This window comes from Bombyx mandarina, chromosome 10 (genome assembly GCF_030267445.1).
Source record: "Bombyx mandarina strain Sakado chromosome 10, ASM3026744v2".
Classification (NCBI taxonomy): Eukaryota; Metazoa; Arthropoda; class Insecta; order Lepidoptera; family Bombycidae; genus Bombyx; species Bombyx mandarina.
The window spans coordinates 8,392,354-8,410,616 of record NC_143217.1 but is presented as its reverse complement, the minus strand read 5'-3'; the positions used below and the strand labels follow the sequence as shown (position 1 = coordinate 8,410,616).

At 38.6% G+C, this 18,263-nt stretch overlaps 2 protein-coding genes across 2 annotated transcripts; both read left to right on the top strand.

Moving 5' to 3' along the window:
- The first annotated feature begins 5,113 nt into the window (after positions 1-5,113).
- On the top strand, positions 5,114-10,670 carry LOC114251550 (uncharacterized). Its single transcript, XM_089730368.1, has 5 exons — positions 5,114-5,516; positions 8,002-8,137; positions 8,206-8,291; positions 9,001-9,157; positions 10,249-10,670. The coding sequence occupies exons 1-5, from the start codon at positions 5,442-5,444 to the stop codon at positions 10,509-10,511; spliced, it is 717 nt and encodes a 238-aa protein (XP_089586494.1). The 5' UTR covers positions 5,114-5,441; the 3' UTR covers positions 10,512-10,670.
- Positions 10,671-11,976: 1,306 nt separating this feature from the next.
- On the top strand, positions 11,977-17,569 carry LOC149502201 (uncharacterized). The gene is made up of 5 exons (XM_089730547.1): positions 11,977-12,396; positions 14,883-15,018; positions 15,087-15,172; positions 15,882-16,038; positions 17,130-17,569. The coding sequence occupies exons 1-5, from the start codon at positions 12,322-12,324 to the stop codon at positions 17,390-17,392; spliced, it is 717 nt and encodes a 238-aa protein (XP_089586673.1). The 5' UTR covers positions 11,977-12,321; the 3' UTR covers positions 17,393-17,569.
- Positions 17,570-18,263: the final 694 nt, after the last annotated feature.

Here is an 18,263-nt window from a genome sequence, read left to right as displayed (position 1 = left end):
AAACGAGATTAAATGACTTGAAATGATTTTATGCTAGTGCGGGCCGCGTGAGCGAACACTACATTTGCACAGGTCATGACGGGGCGTATGCAAGTTTTATAGAGTGTTGCCTTATTTCTAAGGGACATTTTACTTCACCTGCACATTATCGGGTAGAGGCGTCTTAGTATGAAGCGGCACGGTCGCGTACCGTCTTTATGTGGGGGCGGAATGTCATCCCTCTGTAGAGGGTGACGCCTAAGTATTTGACCTTCGGGACCCACGGTATGGGTTGGTTGGTAATGGCGGAGGTGGAGGTGTTGACACGCCTAGTCGGGAGTGGGATGCTCAATGACCCCTTCCGAAGAGCACCGCTGTGTTTTTCGTGGGGTTGATGTCGATTCGCCACTTCCGGAACCCTGTCCCATGGTGGTAGCTGCGGTCTGGAGTCGCCGATGTAACAACGACTTCTTCCTACACGAGTAGTAGATAGCCGTGTCATCGGCGAAGAGCGCCAGATGGGTCTCCGGAGACCGGGGTATATCATTGATATACAAACTAAACAGTAACGGGAGAGGGCTGAGCCTTGCGGGACTCCAGCTGTTATGTGACGGGGCGAGAGCGCGTTCCCTCAACTCGATATCGGAACGAACGGTTCGACAAGTAGTCTCGTATGATGAGCACGAGTCTGTCTGGCACTCCCATGTTATACAGTTTGTATATCAAACCGTTGTGCCAGACTTTGTCGAACGCCTTCGCTATATCGAAGAAGAGGGCTCCTGTCCGGATGGGTTTCCGCCTATTCAGCCCTAATAAGATGTGCTCCGTGAGGTGGTGCACTTGGTGGACGCACGAGTGTTTGGAGCGGAACTGCTCGTCGATCAATATTTTGTTGGACGCGACGAAGTCCCAGAGGCGTTTACGAAGAAGTCGTTCGTATAGTTTGCCTATCGCCGAGAAGAGACTGATGGGGCGGTAACTCGCGGTATCGTTTTTCGGTTTGCCCGGCTTGTGTATGCCGATAACGGCAGCTTATTTCTACGCCGCGGGAAAGATGCAGTTCGTCATAGCAGCATTTAAGATGGTGGCCAACATTGTTATTAGTTGGGCTGGTAACATTGTTAGCGCGCGATTGCGGATGCCGTCGGATCCTGGAGCTTTCCGTGGTTGCAGGTTAGTGATCGCCTCATTAACCTCGGAAGTGGTAATAGAGGGTAACGCGTTCGAGGGCGGCAGGGAAGCTCTGCGCTCGACCTCCCTGTCGACTATCTCGGTGTGTTGGGGGTCCACGTATTGAGTGCTGGTGGTGCACTGCTCTTGCAGTGTATCGGCCAGCAGCTCTGCCTTGTCATCGTCAACGTAAGCCGGTGGTTGGCCTGAGGGGCGTACTAGAGGCGGCATAGTGACGATAGTTTCGGACTTGAGGGTCCTAGCTAGTCGCCAGTATGCTTGGTGATCGTAGGCCCGGATTGCTGCGTTCCTAACTCTTAAGAGATCCCTAAGCTCGGGGGAAAGTCTGATGCGTGGAAGCAGTCCTCCACATCGACTTGTTTAGAACACCTTATTATCGCGGTAGAGACGTGTTCGGTGAAGATGTTTATGGATTCGACTGTATCCTCGGGGATGGAGTTGAATTCGGGCTGCAGGGGAGGATTGGTAGAGCGGCATCGGCTAAGCACGTGCCCAGCTTCTTCCAATCCACCATGGTTCTTGTGACTGTTCCATGGTTGAGCGGGCGACCGAGCTGCGTGACGATAGGTCGGTGGTCTGAGTCGATGCTTTCCAAGGAGTTCTCAAATATTAAGTGTTTTACGGTACCTATGGAGTTAATTTATACCATACAATAGACTAATAATTTGGAAACCAGTCAACACAACCGAAGATAATTAATATCACAAGTATTCGAAATGTTTATTTTTTATTGAGCACTAGCTAACCCGGCAGCCTTCGTAGTGCCTCAATCGATAAATAAAAGACCTAAACTTTTGTATAAAATAAACTTAAAACAAACAAAAGGAATCCGTCCGACGGGGGACACATCAAAGGAAAAACAAAATTGTTATTTTTATTAAATTCCGAGCATTGTCATATTTATCTACCTTTTAAACCTTCTCTGGACTTCCACAAATAATTCAAGACCAAAATTAGCCAAATCAGTCCAGCCGTTTTCGAGTTTTAGCGAGACTAACGAACAGCAATTCACTTATATATACGTAGTCAGGGTGTGAAATGAAGACTTAGGGCATCGGGCATGTCGAAGAAAAACAGGACATCGTTTGAATGCTCGTCTAATGGACCTGAGACTGAAGAGATGCCGCGCTTTGTTGAAGCGGTACGCGGGAAAAAAATATCGGGAAATTCTTTTTTCGGATGAAAAAATTTTACCGTAGAAGAGAGCTACAACAAACAAAATGATAAGGTGTACGCACACATTAGTGAAGAAGCGAGCAACCGTATCCCGCGTGTCCAACGAGGTCATTTTCCAACCTCGCTCATGATATGGTTGGGAGTTTCTTATTGGGGCTTAACAGAGGTACATTTTTGTGAGAAAGGTGTAAAAACGAATGCAGTTGTGTATCAAATACAGTCCTGACGAACCTTGTGGAGCCTGTTTCTCATACCATGTTCAATAACAGGCACTGGGTATTCCAACAAGATTCGGTGCCAGCTCATAGAGCGAAGAGCACACAAGACAGGCTGGCGGCGCGTGAAATCGACTTCATCCGGCACGAAGACTGGCCCTCCTCCAGTCCAGATTTGAATCCGTTAGATTACAAGATATGGCAACACTTGGAGGAAAAGGCGTGCTCAAAGCATCATCCCAATTTGGAGTCACTCAAGACATCCTTGGTTAAGGCAGCCGCCGATATTGACATGGACCTCGTTCGTGCTGCGATAGACGACTGGCCGCGCAGATTGAAGGCCTGTATTCAAAATCATGGAGGTCATTTTGAATAAACTTTAGTGTCATAAGAATCTATGTTTTGTTAATTTCATTTTGGTATATGAATGGTTACATAATGAATAAACTTGTTTCAATTATTTTACATTAAACATGTGACAGAATTTATGACCTGACTAGGTAAATATATGTATAAAACGCGTCATGTATAGTCATGTTTTCTTAGAAAAAATGGCACCTGCCTGTGTAATTGAACACCGTCATTGTCAGATCGCTCAATTGGAGTACACCGGGCGTATTATCGTGCAGACCACGGTCACATACATATCGAAGGTTAGGCACCAAATCGATAATGAAGCTGCCTACCTAGTGTTGTCCCGACAAGTTCAAGTCCTAATAGGGATGTTGACAATCTGCCACCCACCCCCAAATCTACCCGAGATCGCTTCCCTTCGACAGACTCTAGCTTGTTAGCAGGCGAATGTTGTTTTTAACTTCAATTGTATTTAAAAAAAATTAAACCGCTAAATCTAGATGACATCATTTATTTTCTTTACTATAACATAGAATAAAATATGTAATCACTTCAATAGTTGGCATCACAGCAATTAAGAAAACAATAACATCCAATAAATAATTATTCATTTTGGTATATGAATGGTTACATAATGAATAAACTTGTTTCAATTATTTTACATTAAACATGTGACAGAATTTATGACCTGACTAGGCATAGATTAAAGATTAATGAGGAAATATTAAGCTATTATGCTACTATTTGAAGAATATTTTCCTTTAGCTGATTTCGGTAAAAAAATTAGGGACATATTGCAGTAAATTGCTACCTATTTTATTAAAAAATACAAATATTTTAATGTACCTACTACCTATGTCTAAAGTCTAAAGTCGTTTAAAACATCATGTTAACAATTTTTATGAAAGTGTTACTATAAGTTTTAGCAAGAATCACTTTACCGAAAGTTTTAACAACTTCTTTGAAGCTTCGATTCGGTATGATTAACGATGAGATAAGAAACTCAAAATCTAATGTTTCGTTAGTGAAACAAAATTTTATTAGCCCACCATTTACACCAGGCTTATTAACGATTCAGTATAGAAATGAAAATGATTTTTCCTATAAGCGTGCCTATGTGGTTTACTTTAAGATATGAATTACCAGGCTATTTTGTTCGCTTAAACGACACCTTTATTCAAGATTGTCCTAATTGATTGGCAAAGGGTTGATAGTTAACTTTTGTGCAAACGAAAGGTTGAAACTATGCCTGTTTTAGGGAAAGTAAAATTAATTTAATTCCAGAACAAAGTTTAATGGAAATAAATGCGATGAAATGATATAAACTCGATAAAATGGTAGGAGTTTTTTGAGATTTCAATGGTATGTTTATTAGAATTCTCATGCTTATTTAATACATATAATCCTTTACAAATTTCATTGAAGGTTCAGGAATGATATTTTTCCAACATAGTCCTACGCCTCAATTCTCAATCTTAGCGCTACGTAGCGTTTTTGGGATTATCATTTAATTAATAAATAAAAATAGACAGTCCTTTTCTATGTTAGTACTTCTAAGTAATCTTGGTAAAATATGATACTCGTTAGTAGGGAGGCAATAGCATTGATCATTATTCACGAAACTAACTGCTATTGCGGAGTCCCGTGAGCTCGTCTACTAGCTTGACGAAGCTTGAAAAAGCTCTCAATACTCGAACGTTTTATGTCATTCTGTATTTTGTCAAAAACAGCCATAGTGGGCGATCATAGTTTTTTTTTTTTTTTTGCTTAGATGTGTGGACGAGCTCACAGCCCAACTGGTGTTAAGTGGTTACTGGAGCCCATAGACATCTACAACGTAAATGCGCCACACACCTTGAGATATAGTTCTAAGGTCTCAGTATAGTCACAACGGCTACCCCACCCTTCAAACCGAAACGCATTACTGCTTCACGGCAGAAATAGGCAGGGTGTTGGCACCTACCCGCGCGGACTCACAAGAGGTCCTATCACCAGTAATTACGCAAATTATAATTTTGCGGGTTTGATTTTTATTGCTCGATGTTATTCCTTCACCGTGGAAGTCAATCGTGAACATAGTGTTAAGTACGTATTTCATTAGAAAAATTGGTACCCGCCTGCGGGATTCGAACACCGGTGCATCGCTCAATACGAATGCACCGGACTGATTTTAGATATTTTTATATTTTGTTGGACTGATTTGGACATATGTTTGTTTACTTTTAGTGTAGCAGTAGGTATATTAAAAAACTCACATTGTCCACGTTATCAATCTTTAAAATCTAGTGAATCAATACTAAGCAATTAACGTAACAAAAAGTTATAGAATCACGTATACGTGTCATGAATGGCAGGTATACATCCTACATTTACATTTTACATTGGACAATGGCAAGTGTTCACGCAACCACGCCATTTGTAGTTTTCAATCCCAGAAATCAGGCCAGCAATTATTGTATTTTAAGTATTAAAAATGAAATAAGTTTAATATGAAAAGTAGGCGCTTAATAGTTCTTTGGAAAAAAAATGGCATTAGTTTACAGTTGTTGTTTTTGGTTTTCTTTAAGACTAGGTGGAATTTTAATCGGACTTTTTTGCTTGGTAAGTTCTTGTTTTGAATAAATCGTTAATATTAAGCAATAGAGCCTATATACGTATAATAAAACAAATACCTCTACCTAGGGCGAGATATGCAATCAAATTCTCAGTTGTAGGTACTAGAATGGCAGCGGGAAAACGGTTGCTAGCGTGCCTTCAATAGTCAGTAACGTTACGTTATATACCTAATAAAACTAAATACATAATTATGATTACTGGTGGTCTGATTACGGGTGATCTACTGGTGGTAGGATGTCTTGTGAGTCCGCGCGGTTTCGGTAGGCAGCGGCTTGGCTCTGCCCCTGGCATTGCTGAAGTGCATGGGCGACGGTAACCATTCACCATCAGGTGGGCCGTGTGCTCGTCTGCCTACAAGGGCAATAAAAAAAAAGGTACCACCACCCGTGCCGTTTCTGCCGTGAAGCAGTAATGCCTTTCGGTTTGAAGGGTGGAGCAGCCGTTATAACTATATTTGAGACCTTAGAACTTATATCTCAAGGTGGGTGGCGCATTTACGTTGTAGATGTCTATGGGCTCCAGTGACCACTTAACACCAGGTGGGCTGAGCTCGTCCACCCATCAAAACAATAAAAAATAAAGATTGAAAAATAAATGATAATCTTTCAAAGCAAACAAATAGCAATAGACTATTCTATATTCTATTTTATTGAAGTTATACTTATTTAGGCGCGTTATGAAAATTTGATGAGAGTGAAATTCTACGATGCGCGCACACCGTGACACAAAATTAACAGAATGAAGTTGCCCACTAAATCGCTCATTACAATACGACCGACGTAACTTGGCGAGTCTGAATATAGCCGCAGGTGAACTTTCCGAACCGTACCGAGAATTACCGAATTTATACGATGTCAAGAAAAGGGATGTCCAATATGCGTGTTTGAGGATGTTGTTTATTCGATTTCTTTTCAAATTGATTAAAATTTAAATAAAATAAAAGAAATAAATTTAATAAAAATAAAGTATAACTTCTTACGTGCGTACATAAGTACACGCACCCTTTTTCTACCTATCTAAATTAGGGGAGAGTGGGGGAATTGAGAACGGCGGGTAATTGGGAACACCTAGGGAAGTACTACTTCCCCTTATACTAGGTCATCCCGATATTTTTCAACACACACTTCCAGCGCCCTTCAGTTCGTAGGCAATAGTGAGAGTGAAAGGCTGCACGCATGCTGTCACGATAAATCAAACAATCTTTATTACGTTTATGATGTAATTTTTGTCATGTGTTACAATAGATGTTACTATAATATTTTTGAGTTCAAAAGGCACACTATTTAGTTTCTATCATGTACGTATTATATGTTTTCAAATCTTAGGCGACTTGAAGTTCGCCAACAATTCTACTGAGCATGGCGGCCATTTTGATTTATATTGACTACTTCGGGCAATTGGGAACGGCATCAGGAGGGTAATTGGGAACATTTCTAATTACCCCTTACGTTCTTAATTACCCGCAATGTCTCGAAATTATGTACGTAAGACTGAAACTAAATACAAAATTGAAAATCTTGCAATATACTACAAAGAAGAAGCTAAAAATCAAGAGTAAAGTCGTGAGAAATTTGAAGAAGGCTTTAGAAAATGAAAACCAAGAGGAGTTGAAATCGTCGTGGCCTAAGAGATAAGACGTCCGGTGCATTCGTGTTTTTACGTAATTACGTACTCAACAAATGTTCACGATTGACTTCCACGGTGAAGGAATAACATCGTGTAATAAAAGTGAAACCCGCAAAATTATAATTTGCGTAATTACTGGTGGTTGGACCTCTTGTGAGTCCGCGCGGATAGGTACCACCGCCCTGCCTATTTCCGCCGTGAAGCAGTAATGCGTTTCGGTTTGAAGGGTGGGGCAGCCGTTGTAACTATACTGAGATCCTAGAACTTATATCTCAAGATGTGTGGCGCATTTACGTTGTAGATGTCTATGGGCTCCAGTAACCACTTAACACCAGTTGGGCTGTGAGCTCGTCCACCCATCTAAGCAATAAGATAAAAAAAAGAGTTTTACTGCATAATGTGTAACGAAAAATATGAGTCACCACCGACAGAAGATTGGATCATGTGCACCTGAAAAATGCACTGCAGGCGAGACTAGTCAAGGTTAATATGAGATATGTGCTGATAGAACAATTTGTAGTTATTATCGGGATTTAACTGTGTCGATCCTATTTACCCCGTACCGTTCCCGATTCCCCCGCGGGACGATCCCAATTATCCCATATGGTATCGGGTAAAAAGGAACGCTATTGTTTTTTTAGTTTATTAATATTTTTAATAAAACGTTGATTTTGGAGATTTTTTTGTTATCAATAAGTAGATAGGTAAGCAAAGCTTACGTTACAATGAAAGTTGATTATGTTTATGACTTTTTTCTATTAGTTTTGAAGATTTGAAGTTAAGTGTTCCCAATTCCCCCACTTTCCCCTATATATAGAATATTCTTACTATTAAGAAACTCTAGTTTCAGGCAATTTTCATACTCATATTGTGTTGTTTGGGTTACACTTACGCGAACACTTTGGAAGATGAAATCACCGAATGGATCAACAACTACAATCTTATTTACGCCGAAGATTATTTAATTAACGTCAGCGAAGGTGAGTGTTCTCTACAAAAAAAAAGAATTGTTTTTATGTGAAAATAAAAGATTTTCTTTTTTTTTCAGATCCAGTCAAGTATATTTCGTTTACTGTGACATTATCATGTTTTTACATTTTTATATGCATAATGTTTATATACGGAGCTTATGTGGTGAGTTAGGTAATTAATAAGTATCCAAGATTTTTATGGCGTTACGATTTCCCGAGGACATGGGTCGTAACAATCTGTATTGTTCGGCCTGCTTTTGCCGTAACCTCGGCGGCCGCGTTTCAGTGGAGAAGAGCTCCGCCGCCTCTTTCTGCGATATGGTGAATTCGCAGAGGCCGGGCATCGCTTTTCGTTCACTACCATTTATCAACCTACCGTAATGTTACGACGAATACACGGCCCTATCATACATGCAGGGAAAACAGAAAGACAAGCGAAGAAAGTGGCAATCGCCTCTTTGTTTCCGCACTGAATTGTGACGATACTTCTCTAAGCAACGCAAGAAACTCTCGAAATTCACAAATATATTTTAAGTAGCACACCGGATCAGTGTGCTTAGTGCGAGTTTTTTAACATTCTCGATAGCGTAAAATTTAACTCAAATTGGTATGCAGTTGAACCAGCGCCCCTAGCGGCAAATGAAGGGAAACGTTTCACCGCTTTGATTTAACTTTTACGCTATCGAGAATGTCAAAAACTCGAACTAAGCACCTAAGAGCCTGAGCAGAGGGGGTTGCCTCGAAGTGTGCTGTAACGAGGACCTGACGGATGTACTTGTTATCATTTTTAATATTTATAATACGTGTTAAGTAGTTAGGCGACAAAACTATCACAATAAAATATCGCACTACTGGATTGTTCTCCTTTTCAGCGAAATAATATCCTCATGGTTTCCTTTATATTACTTGAATTGTTAAGACTCGTTATGTTTTCGACCCTTGTTGCTACTGGGCTGTTAATACTGAAACAAAATACGATGGATATTGGTGTTCTAATTGGAGCTAGTGTTTTCGGCGGTTTTTTATTGTGTGAGTTTTATTTTTATAGTGAAATAGACGTTTACTAATATGCACTTAGATACTGCTAAAGCTTACATTTGCTACTTAAATAATAACTGTTTTTTGCAATTAATGTCATTACCAAGTGTCCTTGGCTTACTTAGATGCAAATGGGGTGCACTCGTCACGCGACTGTGGTGGTTAGTAGGCATAATTTTTTACATATTAATTCTGAATATATTGTTACGCGCTGGGGTTCGGGAGAAATAAAAATTCTACCGAAGTGCAAATTAACACTGTGTTAACACTTAAAACACTCACAGAACACTTTAAAATTCTTAATTCACTTCTCCCGCTTCGCTTCAGGTGATTCGTTCGCAGTTTCGCTTCGAGTAGTTCCGATTACTGACTGCATTCGTGCTATCTCTGCTGCTGCTATAGTCGATACGACATTCCTAGATATATCGAGAACATTCTGGGCAAGTCGAGTAGCTTCCATGTGTTTTTGCTATCTGACAATAGATGGCGGTGTACTTCTCGATTTTACTAGTACCTTCGATATCCGTTCGGCTATTCGGCGATATACATACGGCGTTACTCTTACCGACGTAACAGTATTATGTTCACGAACTAATAGCATAAAGAAAGAGCATAGCTGTGCGAAATAAAACCTATTCCCCAGAGTAGTAATACCTATAGTCGGTGTTTTAACCCACAAAGCATTCATGATTTTTAACCGACTGCAAAGAAGTAGGAGGTTTTCGATTCGACTTTATTTTAGTGTATTACCTCAGAACTTTGTCTAGGTGAAACGACTCTGATGATTCTTTTTTTACCTATTTGAAAATTGGTGCTTCAAATTGGTCCCATTTATATTTTATAGAGATGTAACCAGTAGTTTTTGTGTTATCCTAAATAATTCATATTATTATTTAATAGAATTCGATGATTACTTTGGTAATATTCTAGTTTTTATTTTGATATAGCTTTTTTTCTTTGGCTAGGCAAATCTGAAGATTTCCTGAAAATTCCATCGAAAAGGGTCTTACATACACACATTGAATTGTCTATATTATGTATAAATAAATAGATTATAAGTTAATAATATGAAATTGTTTCAGTGGGAATGTTTTATTTATGGATATGTTGCGCAAATTTACCAATATTGATTAATGAAATGGAACGAGATGAACAATCTAAAACAATAGAAAAATTGCAAAAAATTATAAAAATGAACAGCTTCAGAACGCAAGCCTTTGGTGATCATTCGGGCATTTTTCAACCATCGGAGCAAAGCCAAAAAATATTTGTAACGCCGAAGAGGAAAATTAAAAAAAAAAATGTAAACACTATCCGGCATCCAATACGTAACACTAAGTATTAAATTTTATCCTTTTATTCAGGTTAATAATTAATAACAGAAAAAATCTAATCTAAAATTAAGGAAATACTATTATAAAATTAAAAGCAATGAACATTACCTATTTGTAGGTGTCCTAGAAACAGTTAAAATGTATGCAGCTGTAACTTTAAAAAATATGTATAACTAGTCAGGTCATAAGTATTGTCACACAGTAAAAACTTTTCTTTTAGAATGCTGGCCAGAAAAAAGTTTATTGAATTCGAATTTCGAATTGTTCATGAAAATAAAAATGTTAGAAATTTTAGAATTTTACTCATTTTTAAATATGGAGTGGACGCTTAAAGAAGACCGTGTTGCAGTTATTGCGTTGCATCGTTGCGGTTACGCGCCAATTCAAATTTTTAACATAATGAAAAATTTGAATATAACCAACAGATTCGTTTATCGTACCATCAAACGATACAATGAAGACTCTAGTGTAGATGACAGGTCAAGAAGTGGTCACCCTCGGTCTGTTAGGACTCCAGCAGTGATAAAAGCTGTGAAGGCGCGAATTCAAAGAAATTCCAAACGTAAGCAGAAACTGTTGGCCCTTCAGATGGGGTTAAGCAGAACCACGGTGAAAAGGGTGTTAAATGAAGACTTAGGGCTTCGGGCATATCGAAGAAAAACAGGACATCGTTTGAATGCTCATCTAATGGACCTGAGACTGAAGAGATGCCGCGCTTTGTTGAAGCGGTACGCGGGAAAAAAATATCGGGAAATTCTTTTTTCGGATGAAAAATTTGGGATTTTTTGGGATTATCATTTAATTAATAAATAAAAAATAGACAGTCCTTTTCTATGTTAGTACTTCTAAGTAATCTTGGTAAAATATGATACTCGTTAGTAGGGGAGGCAATAGCATTGATCATTATTCACGAAACTAACTGCTATTGCGGAGTCCCGTGAGCTCGTCTACTAGCTTGACGAAGCTTGAAAAAGCTCTCAATACTCGAACGTTTTATGTCATTCTGTATTTTGTCAAAAACAGCCATAGTGGGCGATCATAGTTTTTTTTTTTTTTTTTGCTTAGATGTGTGGACGAGCTCACAGCCCAACTGGTGTTAAGTGGTTACTGGAGCCCATAGACATCTACAACGTAAATGCGCCACACACCTTGAGATATAGTTCTAAGGTCTCAGTATAGTCACAACGGCTACCCCACCCTTCAAACCGAAACGCATTACTGCTTCACGGCAGAAATAGGCAGGGTGTTGGCACCTACCCGCGCGGACTCACAAGAGGTCCTATCACCAGTAATTACGCAAATTATAATTTTGCGGGTTTGATTTTTATTGCTCGATGTTATTCCTTCACCGTGGAAGTCAATCGTGAACATAGTGTTAAGTACGTATTTCATTAGAAAAATTGGTACCCGCCTGCGGGATTCGAACACCGGTGCATCGCTCAATACGAATGCACCGGACTGATTTTAGATATTTTTATATTTTGTTGGACTGATTTGGACATATGTTTGTTTACTTTTAGTGTAGCAGTAGGTATATTAAAAAACTCACATTGTCCACGTTATCAATCTTTAAAATCTAGTGAATCAATACTAAGCAATTAACGTAACAAAAAGTTATAGAATCACGTATACGTGTCATGAATGGCAGGTATACATCCTACATTTACATTTTACATTGGACAATGGCAAGTGTTCACGCAACCACGCCATTTGTAGTTTTCAATCCCAGAAATCAGGCCAGCAATTATTGTATTTTAAGTATTAAAAATGAAATAAGTTTAATATGAAAAGTAGGCGCTTAATAGTTCTTTGGAAAAAAAAATGGCATTAGTTTACAGTTGTTGTTTTTGGTTTTCTTTAAGACTAGGTGGAATTTTAATCGGACTTTTTTGCTTGGTAAGTTCTTGTTTTGAATAAATCGTTAATATTAAGCAATAGAGCCTATATACGTATAATAAAACAAATACCTCTACCTAGGGCGAGATATGCAATCAAATTCTCAGTTGTAGGTACTAGAATGGCAGCGGGAAAACGGTTGCTAGCGTGCCTTCAATAGTCAGTAACGTTACGTTATATACCTAATAAAACTAAATACATAATTATGATTACTGGTGGTCTGATTACGGGTGATCTACTGGTGGTAGGATGTCTTGTGAGTCCGCGCGGTTTCGGTAGGCAGCGGCTTGGCTCTGCCCCTGGCATTGCTGAAGTGCATGGGCGACGGTAACCATTCACCATCAGGTGGGCCGTGTGCTCGTCTGCCTACAAGGGCAATAAAAAAAAAGGTACCACCACCCGTGCCGTTTCTGCCGTGAAGCAGTAATGCCTTTCGGTTTGAAGGGTGGAGCAGCCGTTATAACTATATTTGAGACCTTAGAACTTATATCTCAAGGTGGGTGGCGCATTTACGTTGTAGATGTCTATGGGCTCCAGTGACCACTTAACACCAGGTGGGCTGAGCTCGTCCACCCATCAAAACAATAAAAAATAAAGATTGAAAAATAAATGATAATCTTTCAAAGCAAACAAATAGCAATAGACTATTCTATATTCTATTTTATTGAAGTTATACTTATTTAGGCGCGTTATGAAAATTTGATGAGAGTGAAATTCTACGATGCGCGCACACCGTGACACAAAATTAACAGAATGAAGTTGCCCACTAAATCGCTCATTACAATACGACCGACGTAACTTGGCGAGTCTGAATATAGCCGCAGGTGAACTTTCCGAACCGTACCGAGAATTACCGAATTTATACGATGTCAAGAAAAGGGATGTCCAATATGCGTGTTTGAGGATGTTGTTTATTCGATTTCTTTTCAAATTGATTAAAATTTAAATAAAATAAAAGAAATAAATTTAATAAAAATAAAGTATAACTTCTTACGTGCGTACATAAGTACACGCACCCTTTTTCTACCTATCTAAATTAGGGGAGAGTGGGGGAATTGAGAACGGCGGGTAATTGGGAACACCTAGGGAAGTACTACTTCCCCTTATACTAGGTCATCCCGATATTTTTCAACACACACTTCCAGCGCCCTTCAGTTCGTAGGCAATAGTGAGAGTGAAAGGCTGCACGCATGCTGTCACGATAAATCAAACAATCTTTATTACGTTTATGATGTAATTTTTGTCATGTGTTACAATAGATGTTACTATAATATTTTTGAGTTCAAAAGGCACACTATTTAGTTTCTATCATGTACGTATTATATGTTTTCAAATCTTAGGCGACTTGAAGTTCGCCAACAATTCTACTGAGCATGGCGGCCATTTTGATTTATATTGACTACTTCGGGCAATTGGGAACGGCATCAGGAGGGTAATTGGGAACATTTCTAATTACCCCTTACGTTCTTAATTACCCGCAATGTCTCGAAATTATGTACGTAAGACTGAAACTAAATACAAAATTGAAAATCTTGCAATATACTACAAAGAAGAAGCTAAAAATCAAGAGTAAAGTCGTGAGAAATTTGAAGAAGGCTTTAGAAAATGAAAACCAAGAGGAGTTGAAATCGTCGTGGCCTAAGAGATAAGACGTCCGGTGCATTCGTGTTTTTACGTAATTACGTACTCAACAAATGTTCACGATTGACTTCCACGGTGAAGGAATAACATCGTGTAATAAAAGTGAAACCCGCAAAATTATAATTTGCGTAATTACTGGTGGTTGGACCTCTTGTGAGTCCGCGCGGATAGGTACCACCGCCCTGCCTATTTCCGCCGTGAAGCAGTAATGCGTTTCGGTTTGAAGGGTGGGGCAGCCGTTGTAACTATACTGAGATCCTAGAACTTATATCTCAAGATGTGTGGCGCATTTACGTTGTAGATGTCTATGGGCTCCAGTAACCACTTAACACCAGTTGGGCTGTGAGCTCGTCCACCCATCTAAGCAATAAGATAAAAAAAAAGAGTTTTACTGCATAATGTGTAACGAAAAATATGAGTCACCACCGACAGAAGATTGGATCATGTGCACCTGAAAAATGCACTGCAGGCGAGACTAGTCAAGGTTAATATGAGATATGTGCTGATAGAACAATTTGTAGTTATTATCGGGATTTAACTGTGTCGATCCTATTTACCCCGTACCGTTCCCGATTCCCCCGCGGGACGATCCCAATTATCCCATATGGTATCGGGTAAAAAGGAACGCTATTGTTTTTTTAGTTTATTAATATTTTTAATAAAACGTTGATTTTGGAGATTTTTTTGTTATCAATAAGTAGATAGGTAAGCAAAGCTTACGTTACAATGAAAGTTGATTATGTTTATGACTTTTTTCTATTAGTTTTGAAGATTTGAAGTTAAGTGTTCCCAATTCCCCCACTTTCCCCTATATATAGAATATTCTTACTATTAAGAAACTCTAGTTTCAGGCAATTTTCATACTCATATTGTGTTGTTTGGGTTACACTTACGCGAACACTTTGGAAGATGAAATCACCGAATGGATCAACAACTACAATCTTATTTACGCCGAAGATTATTTAATTAACGTCAGCGAAGGTGAGTGTTCTCTACAAAAAAAAAGAATTGTTTTTATGTGAAAATAAAAGATTTTCTTTTTTTTTCAGATCCAGTCAAGTATATTTCGTTTACTGTGACATTATCATGTTTTTACATTTTTATATGCATAATGTTTATATACGGAGCTTATGTGGTGAGTTAGGTAATTAATAAGTATCCAAGATTTTTATGGCGTTACGATTTCCCGAGGACATGGGTCGTAACAATCTGTATTGTTCGGCCTGCTTTTGCCGTAACCTCGGCGGCCGCGTTTCAGTGGAGAAGAGCTCCGCCGCCTCTTTCTGCGATATGGTGAATTCGCAGAGGCCGGGCATCGCTTTTCGTTCACTACCATTTATCAACCTACCGTAATGTTACGACGAATACACGGCCCTATCATACATGCAGGGAAAACAGAAAGACAAGCGAAGAAAGTGGCAATCGCCTCTTTGTTTCCGCACTGAATTGTGACGATACTTCTCTAAGCAACGCAAGAAACTCTCGAAATTCACAAATATATTTTAAGTAGCACACCGGATCAGTGTGCTTAGTGCGAGTTTTTTAACATTCTCGATAGCGTAAAATTTAACTCAAATTGGTATGCAGTTGAACCAGCGCCCCTAGCGGCAAATGAAGGGAAACGTTTCACCGCTTTGATTTAACTTTTACGCTATCGAGAATGTCAAAAACTCGAACTAAGCACCTAAGAGCCTGAGCAGAGGGGGTTGCCTCGAAGTGTGCTGTAACGAGGACCTGACGGATGTACTTGTTATCATTTTTAATATTTATAATACGTGTTAAGTAGTTAGGCGACAAAACTATCACAATAAAATATCGCACTACTGGATTGTTCTCCTTTTCAGCGAAATAATATCCTCATGGTTTCCTTTATATTACTTGAATTGTTAAGACTCGTTATGTTTTCGACCCTTGTTGCTACTGGGCTGTTAATACTGAAACAAAATACGATGGATATTGGTGTTCTAATTGGAGCTAGTGTTTTCGGCGGTTTTTTATTGTGTGAGTTTTATTTTTATAGTGAAATAGACGTTTACTAATATGCACTTAGATACTGCTAAAGCTTACATTTGCTACTTAAATAATAACTGTTTTTTGCAATTAATGTCATTACCAAGTGTCCTTGGCTTACTTAGATGCAAATGGGGTGCACTCGTCACGCGACTGTGGTGGTTAGTAGGCATAATTTTTTACATATTAATTCTGAATATATTGTTACGCGCTGGGGTTCGGGAGAAATAAAAATTCTACCGAAGTGCAAATTAACACTGTGTTAACACTTAAAACACTCACAGAACACTTTAAAATTCTTAATTCACTTCTCCCGCTTCGCTTCAGGTGATTCGTTCGCAGTTTCGCTTCGAGTAGTTCCGATTACTGACTGCATTCGTGCTATCTCTGCTGCTGCTATAGTCGATACGACATTCCTAGATATATCGAGAACATTCTGGGCAAGTCGAGTAGCTTCCATGTGTTTTTGCTATCTGACAATAGATGGCGGTGTACTTCTCGATTTTACTAGTACCTTCGATATCCGTTCGGCTATTCGGCGATATACATACGGCGTTACTCTTACCGACGTAACAGTATTATGTTCACGAACTAATAGCATAAAGAAAGAGCATAGCTGTGCGAAATAAAACCTATTCCCCAGAGTAGTAATACCTATAGTCGGTGTTTTAACCCACAAAGCATTCATGATTTTTAACCGACTGCAAAGAAGTAGGAGGTTTTCGATTCGACTTTATTTTAGTGTATTACCTCAGAACTTTGTCTAGGTGAAACGACTCTGATGATTCTTTTTTTACCTATTTGAAAATTGGTGCTTCAAATTGGTCCCATTTATATTTTATAGAGATGTAACCAGTAGTTTTTGTGTTATCCTAAATAATTCATATTATTATTTAATAGAATTCGATGATTACTTTGGTAATATTCTAGTTTTTATTTTGATATAGCTTTTTTTCTTTGGCTAGGCAAATCTGAAGATTTCCTGAAAATTCCATCGAAAAGGGTCTTACATACACACATTGAATTGTCTATATTATGTATAAATAAATAGATTATAAGTTAATAATATGAAATTGTTTCAGTGGGAATGTTTTATTTATGGATATGTTGCGCAAATTTACCAATATTGATTAATGAAATGGAACGAGATGAACAATCTAAAACAATAGAAAAATTGCAAAAAATTATAAAAATGAACAGCTTCAGAACGCAAGCCTTTGGTGATCATTCGGGCATTTTTCAACCATCGGAGCAAAGCCAAAAAATATTTGTAACGCCGAAGAGGAAAATTAAAAAAAAAAATGTAAACACTATCCGGCATCCAATACGTAACACTAAGTATTAAATTTTATCCTTTTATTCAGGTTAATAATTAATAACAGAAAAAATCTAATCTAAAATTAAGGAAATACTATTATAAAATTAAAAGCAATGAACATTACCTATTTGTAGGTGTCCTAGAAACAGTTAAAATGTATGCAGCTGTAACTTTAAAAAATATGTATAACTAGTCAGGTCATAAGTATTGTCACACAGTAAAAACTTTTCTTTTAGAATGCTGGCCAGAAAAAAGTTTATTGAATTCGAATTTCGAATTGTTCATGAAAATAAAAATGTTAGAAATTTTAGAATTTTACTCATTTTTAAATATGGAGTGGACGCTTAAAGAAGACCGTGTTGCAGTTATTGCGTTGCATCGTTGCGGTTACGCGCCAATTCAAATTTTTAACATAATGAAAAATTTGAATATAACCAACAGATTCGTTTATCGTACCATCAAACGATACAATGAAGACTCTAGTGTAGATGACAGGTCAAGAAGTGGTCACCCTCGGTCTGTTAGGACTCCAGCAGTGATAAAAGCTGTGAAGGCGCGAATTCAAAGAAATTCCAAACGTAAGCAGAAACTGTTGGCCCTTCAGATGGGGTTAAGCAGAACCACGGTGAAAAGGGTGTTAAATGAAGACTTAGGGCTTCGGGCATATCGAAGAAAAACAGGACATCGTTTGAATGCTCATCTAATGGACCTGAGACTGAAGAGATGCCGCGCTTTGTTGAAGCGGTACGCGGGAAAAAAATATCGGGAAATTCTTTTTTCGGATGAAAAATTTTTTACCGTAGAAGAGAGCTACAACAAACAAAATGATAAGGTGTACGCACACAGTAGTGAAGAAGCGAGCAACCGTATTCTGCGTGTCCAACGAGGTCATTTTCCA

What these genes read in the sequence shown, in the direction of transcription:
- LOC114251550 (XM_089730368.1), top strand. Translation starts at nt 5,442, where the DNA reads ATGGCATTAGTTTACAGTTGTTGTTTTTGGTTTTCTTTAAGACTAGGT. An exon ending in TTTAATTAACGTCAGCGAAG is followed by an intron (nt 8,138 to 8,205) that starts GTGAGTGTTCTC and finishes TTTTTTTTTCAG; the next exon opens with ATCCAGTCAAGTATATTTCG. An exon ending in TTATATACGGAGCTTATGTG is followed by an intron (nt 8,292 to 9,000) that starts GTGAGTTAGGTA and finishes TCTCCTTTTCAG; the next exon opens with CGAAATAATATCCTCATGGT.
- LOC149502201 (XM_089730547.1), top strand. Translation starts at nt 12,322, where the DNA reads ATGGCATTAGTTTACAGTTGTTGTTTTTGGTTTTCTTTAAGACTAGGT. An exon ending in TAATCGGACTTTTTTGCTTG is followed by an intron (nt 12,397 to 14,882) that starts GTAAGTTCTTGT and finishes AAGAAACTCTAG; the next exon opens with TTTCAGGCAATTTTCATACT. An exon ending in TTTAATTAACGTCAGCGAAG is followed by an intron (nt 15,019 to 15,086) that starts GTGAGTGTTCTC and finishes TTTTTTTTTCAG; the next exon opens with ATCCAGTCAAGTATATTTCG.